At 43.3% G+C, this 8,288-nt stretch overlaps 1 protein-coding gene across 1 annotated transcript; it reads left to right on the forward strand.

The window, feature by feature from the left end:
- Nucleotides 1-1,298: 1,298 nt before the first annotated feature.
- Nucleotides 1,299-7,821, forward strand: LOC310874108 (chymotrypsin A-like; the record flags this gene model as incomplete). Its single annotated transcript, XM_083786785.1, has 7 exons — nucleotides 1,299-1,350; nucleotides 2,094-2,197; nucleotides 3,176-3,255; nucleotides 4,284-4,362; nucleotides 5,128-5,308; nucleotides 6,037-6,170; nucleotides 7,660-7,821. 7 exons carry the CDS (start codon nucleotides 1,299-1,301, stop codon nucleotides 7,819-7,821), a joined length of 792 nt encoding a protein of 263 aa, XP_083642911.1.
- Between the last annotated feature and the right edge of the window lie 467 nt (nucleotides 7,822-8,288).

Consider the following 8,288-nt stretch of genomic DNA (forward strand, 5'->3'; position numbering starts at 1 on the left):
TGGTTGAAAAAAACTAAAGTTGTAGCTAGGTGTAAATTCATGTAAAGTGAACCTTTCAAGCCTGTTTTCTCAACTCGCACATGCATGTTTTATTACTCTATAAGAGGCGTCTGGGAAAAACGCAAGGCCCTGTGCTGCTAACATTAATTAGCAGTGCTGCTAACATTAATTAGCAGAAGAGCAGGCGCTCCTTATCACTCTATAGTCTGCACACGCTCACTGACCAGCTGTAGTTGATGCCTACTTTAAAACATAATATGACAAACTTTGGATTTATTTCTTCAAAACGAGCAGAAGCAACATAAGGTAAGTGATTCATTCACACATTCAGGGCGGGCAGTGGGACAGCGTCTGTCGCTAAACATTGTGACAGCTAGACGTGTGGAGAGAGAGAGAGAGAGAGAGAGAGAGAGAGAGAGAGAGAGAGAGAGAGAGAGAGAGAGAGAGAGAGAGAGGCCATTCCCACAAATATTAAGCAATCCGATGTTAGACATGAGTTCCTTTGAAGGGACAGAAGACCAAACTATTCAAGTGTTATAGAAGTTTTCAATTCCCCCCCCCCCCCTTTCCCCCCCCTCACTGTATACGTTTCTTTTCCCTTTTTGCTTCCTTTATGATTAATTCCTGTTCTGTTCTTTAACTATATAGAAGTGTCTATTTGTACGTCTCTAAATGTTTTGATGAATTGAACATGGTGGACCCTCTTGTAAACAAGTGCAATGCTTAATTGGGTCGTCCACTCACTCACAGTTAACAGTCTTTGTATTGAGTTTGTGCTTGAAATGTATTGTAATTCTGCAAACTGTTAATAAATATTTCAATCAATCAATCAAAAGACTTTTCTAGTTATTATTATTATTATTATTATTATTATTTAAATGTATTTAATTTGTCAAAACACCAGTATTCATCCTCATTAAAACCTAATTAATTAATTACTAATTATCCACAATTAGGGACTATTGAATACTGCATATGAATATTGTTCATTGTCATGATCCGCCACTGCTGTAAAACTAATTAGACAGAGATTTTCTTCACCCAGCTGAGTTCTGACTGCCACAGAGGAGCGCAAACTCAGCTCTTTTACAGTATCTATGTATGTAAACTGTGAAATATAATTCACATGACATGTTAACACGTCCCCACTAGTGCCTTCAGAGGAAAAACCCATGTCATAACTAACACGCAGGCTGTACATTTTGTACAAACTCCCAGCGAAGAGATAAGAAGCCATGCGTTCCTTCCAGTATAAAAGACCCTGCTGGATGCATGCTATATAGAGTCAACCTGAAACTATGGCCTTCCTGTCGATCCTCTCCTGCCTTGCCTTTGTCGGCGCTGCCTATGGTGAGTACTGTACTGTACTGTGCTGTAGTATACCTGTCCTGTACCTGTCCTATGGTGAGTATACCTGTCCTGCGTGCATGTACATTTGCTTATAAAGTACTGTACTTTTAGGCCTGAGGACGATTCTACAAATGCCTTCTAAATCCTGACAGTTTTCTGGAGAAAGAAAACCCTGTTTCTATGCCATCGTCGTTCTCAAACAATGTCATGATGCCCCAAAAATATATGTAACTGGTAATCCTGGTCACTAAAATGCCTCCCCCTGGCCAGCCGGGGCGCCTGGTGAATAACGTGTTCCTTCCACGCGCTACGTCCAACCAGGGAAACTCCCCCCCCTGTCAGGTGGAAAGGAGCAACTGGGACACTCAGGCATGAAGGAAGCATGAGTTCAAGTCCGTTGCTCTCCCCTTGTCCCCATATGGGGGACTAGGTTGGTGGAGGGTGTGTAGAGCCCAGGATCACATTAGATGATTGACACAGGGGTGAAAAATTGGTTACAAAATTGTGGGATGAAAAAATATATTTACAAAATATATATATGTAACTGGCCACCGACCCCCATCTGAAAATATGTTGTTCCGGGTAGCTCGTAGCGCGGCTATGAGCTTGTATAGATCTGCTATTTATCAATAGCTAAAAGTTTAACATAACCCCTAAAACACCAAAAGGGGTTCCCTTACCACCCAGAAGGGGTTAAGTACAGTATCTGAGGTACTGTGTGTGTGTGTGTGTCTCTCTTTCAGGCTGTGGCGTTCCTGCCGTCACTCCGGTGGTCACTGGATACTCCCGTATCGTCAATGGGGAGACGGTGGTGCCTCACTCCTGGCCCTGGCAGGTCTCCCTGCAGGTACAATAAATAGCTACCTACCGCCATTTATTTTTTATCGAAAATTAATTAAAAAAAGATACAGACACAAGAAGGCCGTTAGGCTTGTTTCCGCTGTGTCCGTTTAGGGGAAAGGGGACACAGGGAGTAACAAAACCAAACAGACAGAAACTAAATAGCGTTTGTATTTTGCCCTGCTGACCCTGTTCCTTTTGGGGAAGGAGGGACAGGAGACAAAGACATAACAAGAAACAAAAACACCCAAAAAGGTACAAAAAACCCCCCAACCAATAACCAATAAAAACTAGATATTTTTTTTGTCCTATTTGTTTTTAACCTATTCTAATCTAAAAGGTCAGTATGGATTTAAAAATGTAGGTCATGTTATCAGCCAACAAGCTTTTTAATGTGAATTTTAAGTTTTCGACGGAACTGATCTTTACAACATCCCTGTCTCTGACTGTGCCCCTTCTGATGGACATGTCTGTGGGTCTATCTAGTGTGTGCTTCTATCTATGTGTCTATAATTTAATGGGCAATGCAAAATAAAATAAAAAATATTTTTCAGTCTACGGTAGCCTGGCTCCAGCCCCTAAATCGCTAGCCACATTAAAAAATGATGTTCAGGCGATTTAGGGGAGTGAATGGAGTAATGGAGTGAAACAAAATGAAAATTCAGGCTGAGTGTCAGGCTAAGTCTAAGGAATTTTACTTCTTTTTCTATACGGTGAGCGAGTCTTTTCCTGTCAAAGTTTCCCTTATGTTTTTGAGACCACCACTACCGTAGTCAAGTTTGAAGAAAAAAAGGACGAAGAAAGGCGCAACAGTTTTTTCAGTGCTTCAATGCATTTATTCCATCATCATCTTTTATTTTCTTTCTTTCTTTTCTACTGTGTGTGTGTGTGTGTGTGTGTGTGTGTGTGTGTGTGTGTGTGTGTGTGTGTGTGTGTGTGTTCGTTCGTTCGTTCGTTCTGTACGTGGCACCGGCTGTGAATTCAGGATTACACCGGCTTCCACTTCTGTGGCGGATCCCTGATCAACGAGAACTGGGTTGTGTCTGCTGCCCACTGCAATGTCAGGTACAGTACAGCACAGCACAGCACAGCACAGCACACCACAGTACAGTACAGTACAGTACAGTACAGTACAGTACAGTACAGTACAGTACAGTACAGTACAGTACAGTACAGTACAGTACAGAAGGAAGCAACATGCTACCCTGTTCACGTATAAAGCACTAATTGGTAAACTACCTCTGTATTTAACAAAACTCAATACATCAGTTTATGGTACCAGATCACAAGATAAGCTTTTGTTACCAAAAACTACTGCTAAATCGAGAGATACTGCCTTCAGGGTGTACAGTATGCTCCACATTTATGGATTAATTGTCAAAACAAATTGAAGTTGAAATGTCCTTGTTTCATTTACTACTTTTAAAAGACTCTTAACTGACCTCACACTAGAGGAAGGCATACAGTATCTATGAACCTGCTTTCTGTAATATTTGGTTATAAGGTTTTTTTTTCTGTGTGTATATATGCTTGTGTATTATATTTGTCATGTATGTAAAATCATTGCTGTAAATGTTTCAATCAGTCCAGCAGCTCCCTCTGACATTCACATTCTATTCATACAGAACACATGATGCAGGGGATCATTTACAAAAATGAGACCTCTAAGGGCTTTCACTTCTAGTGATTTTTACTAGTTGACTAGTTTCCTAGTTTACTAGTCGACTAGTTGTTTAACTAGGCCTACCTATTTTCTTTAAATAATAGTTGTACATTTAAAAACGGTGTACATTGGTTACTATAACTATAATCTTGCTGATCTTGAGGCCTACAAAAAAAAATCTATCGACTAGTCAACTAGTACCAACAAGGTCCACTAGTGGATATTTACTAGTCGACTAGTTGAATAGTCGACTACTAATTTAAGCACATGCTACTTCAGTCACATGTTACTTCAGTCATGCTAGTGTTAAAGCCTTCTGTCACAATGTCATGTTACTTCAGTCATGCTATAGTGTTAAAGCCTTCTGTCACATGTTACTTCAGTCATGCTATAGTGTTAAAGCCCATCGTTTCCTTTGCAACCTTTTCAGAACGACCCACTGCGTGCACCTGGGCGAGCATAGCAAGGTCTCCAAGCCTGACCACGCCCATATCCGGAATGTTGCAAAGGTACAGTATGATGTTCTGTTTAATATGGACATAAACATGATTTCCTTTACTGTACATTTATTATCAGGATACTCTATCAGGCTTCAATCTTTACACTCCTCTCCTTGACCTGCTCATAATACATTTGGTCATGTCCCTGCGGGCTACATATTGGAAAATACAGTTGAAGCCATGTGTAGCCCCCTCCGGTAGATAGATACGTCACAAGGCGTTCTTTGTTGTACAGACATTTATTGCGTATGCCAAATGCCAAAATGCCTTGTGACGTATACCGGAGGGGGCTACAGTGAGAACTCATTGGCCGCATCCACTTTGGGGGGAATAAACGGGGGAAATCTTCTCAGTATCAGCACAATTGAGTCTTTAACTGATATCATGAGCTGTACTCAAAACAGCAGATCTACATGTGGGCAGCAGCAATGCACTTTAGCTGTTGCACGCTGAAGCTCTCTTCTCAGAATGAACTGGCTCTGCCCTGCTCTGCTAATTACCAGTGATCGAAACCACCCAGCTTGCTCATCAGCAGATCAGGCTTCAGCTGCTCAGAGGTTAAAGTGACCTTAGTCAATCAATCAAACATAAATCACCTCAATACACATTGAAAACAAAGTAAAAACACATGAAATTGACATGAAACAAAAAACATTATGAACTTCTTAACTTATGTACTTATTTATAAATTAACTTTTAATTCTGAAGGCAGCTTTTAATCTTGATGACAGCTACACCATACACAACGTTGACTTGCGTCGTTCCTCCGATCAGGTCTTCAATCATCCCGACTACAACCAGTACAACATGAACAACGACATCAGCCTGATCAGGCTGGACGGCCCCGCAGAGATGGGCCGCGTCGTGTCGCCTGTGTGCGTGGCCGAGAGCGGCGACCACTTCCCCGGCGGGATGATGTGTGTGACCACCGGATGGGGCCTGACCCACCACACTGGTGAGTGACCACTGGATGGGGCCTGACCCACTGGATGGGGCCTGACCCACTGGATGGGGCCTGACCCACCACACTGGTGAGGGGAGGACGTTTCAGTGACCAGACTATTGTACAGCGGCCAGTTCAATTACCTAGAATAGAATAGGATGTCCCAAAGTGGAAGGTGGAGCAAACTGGTGTCTCAACCACCATGTCTTTATCGTGAAGGGAAGTTATCGTAAGATATTCTATACTCTTGTTCGGTATATAAGCTTCAGGGTGATTGATTTCACCCTGATCTTCTCATCAAGCATAACGAGAATTCCATATGACAAATATGTATGTTCTGCTATAGCTGAAATTAAGCTCAAACCCAGTAAGACCCAGAAACGATTCTACAAAGTTCTTCTAAATCCTGACAGTTTTCTGAAAAACCCTATGTTTATCTGTCAGTCGTTCTCAAACATTTTCATGTCAAGGACCCCCAAGATTATAGCCTTTTGGCCGCCAACCCCCATCTGAAAATATGTTGTTCCAGGGACTCCCCCCCCCCCCCCCCCCCCCCCCGAAGCAAAGATTTGAGTTAAAATGTTCGCTCTGAAAGAATATATATTCGAACATTTTCGCGATTTCAGCAAAGATAGCAGATCTACTAGCTCGTAGCGCGGCACTCTGAGCTTGTAGATCTGCTATTTTCCAATAGCTAAAGTATAACACCAGAATGGGTCTGACGTGTGTTTTCTCTCCAGCTCCCGACACCCCCGCCCTGCTCCAGCAGGCCGCGCTCCCTCTCCTCTCCAACAACGACTGCAAACGTTTCTGGGGAAACAGCATCACTGACCTGATGATCTGTGCCGGAGCCTCGGGGGCCTCGTCCTGCATGGTGAGTGACCGGGAGCGATTTTAGACATGAAACCATGGAGTCTGTGTGGAGTCTGCATGTTCTCCCCGTGTCCCCTAGGGTAGGTACCCTCACATGGTCTCCCCGTGTCCCCTAGGGTAGGTACCCTCACAAAAAAACATGCAGGTCACTAAACTGGTCACTAAACTGCTTCCCCCTGGCCAGCCGGGGCGCCTGATGGAGGGGAAAGGAACTGGTTGGAATAACGTGTTCCTTCCACGCGCTACGTCCAACCAGGGAAACCCCCCCCTGTCAGGTGTAAAGGAGCAACTTATTGGACACTCAGGCATGAAGGAAGCATGAGTTCAAGTCCGTTGCTCTCCCCTTGTCCCCCATATATGGGGACTAGGTTGGTGGAGGGTGTGTAGAGCCCAGGATCACATTAGATGATTGACACAGGGGTGAAAAATGGGTTACAAGATTTGGGATAAAAATATATATATTTAAAAAAAAGAAACCATGGAGTCACCAAATTATGACTTGGTCTTGTCCATTTCTGTCAATTTTATTATTTACACACCATTAGCCTATAATGTTCCTATTTTGATCATGATGCCCACAAACTGAATGTCAAAGTCTCCATGTTTTCTCCATAATGTGTATTACAATGATTTACTATGACACTATAGCAATATGGCATTATTAGACATGATGACCATGGAGTCAAATGATGTCTGTACACGGAGAAGTGTGTGTGGAATTCTTTATTAGGAACAATCCCTTGAGATGAACCATCTCGTTTTCAAGGGGGTCAAAGGGCAATTCACAAAATACACTTCATACACTTTTTTACAAACTATTCAACCAGACAAAACAAAACAATTCATAGATAAACAAGAAACAAACAACAAAACAAAAAAACAACAAAACAAAAACTGCAACAAAACAACATTTTGTCTGACTAAACGTAGACATAACACATGGATCATTGTCATCAGTGTCTGTGGCAAAGACTTGGTCTTGTCCATTTTCTTATTTACACACCATTTAGCCTATAATGTTCCTATTTTGATCATGATGCCCAAAAACTGAATGTCAAAGTCTCCATGTTTTCGTCATAATGTGTATTACAATGATTTACTATGATGCTATAGCAATATGGCATTATTAGCAACTAATAGGCCTACTAGTGGTTCCCACATGTTTTATTTGCAAAGACCCCCTTACTGTAACTCTGAGAACCTGTTATTCATTCATGTTTCTGGTAATATTATCTGGTATATATTAAATGTTATATTATGGGGGTCAGTAGCCTATGCATTTCAAACTGGGCATCCTTTTCAAATGGGGTCTTCCCCTGAAAATTAATTTTCAGGGCAAGACCTCGATCTCGCGCGTGCCGACTCGGCCCCCAGGCTGGTGTTACCCTAGTCAAAATATGGCCCTTGAGGAAAAATAATTGGGGAACCCTGATATATGTCCATGGCAAAAAATAATAATAATAACAAAAACGGCCTGCTTGTTGTTTCAGGGTGACTCTGGTGGGCCTCTGGTCTGTGAGAAGGCCGGAGCCTGGACCCTGGTTGGTATCGTATCCTGGGGCAGTGGGCAGTGCAGTCCCTCCATGCCCGGTGTGTACGCCCGCGTCACCGAGCTGCGGGCCTGGATCGACCAGACCCTCGCTGCCAACTAGAACATGTCATCTATATACATATAGTTTACACGTACTAGTGCACAATCAATAAAACAACCAATTATTCAAACATGGTGCCTCAGTGTATTTGTCCAATTGTGCCATTAATGGAGTTGGAACAACAGATGTTGCAGGAGGCGGAGGAACACACCTTGACCACACCTTCACGCCATCCTCCGACCCTCCACGCCAATCTACCCGAGCCAGTTTATACCCGCCCAACACAACCCAGCATCCGCTCTGCTTTTCGTATCCCGCCACCATCCCCATCATCACCACCACAGGACCAGCAGCATCTCCACTGCTCCATCTCCTCCTCCCTCTCTCCTCACCTCCACCATCCCCATCACCACCACCACAGGACCAGCAGCATCTCCACTGCTCCATCTCCTCCTCCCTCTCTCCTCACCTCCTCCCCCCTTCCTCGCAGTTCCCACGGGGGGATCACGCCTCCACGTGTACCGTGG

Source organism: Protomyctophum parallelum (assembly GCF_964188405.1).
Source record: "Protomyctophum parallelum genome assembly, chromosome: 17".
In the NCBI taxonomy this organism is placed as follows: domain Eukaryota; kingdom Metazoa; phylum Chordata; class Actinopteri; order Myctophiformes; family Myctophidae; genus Protomyctophum; species Protomyctophum parallelum.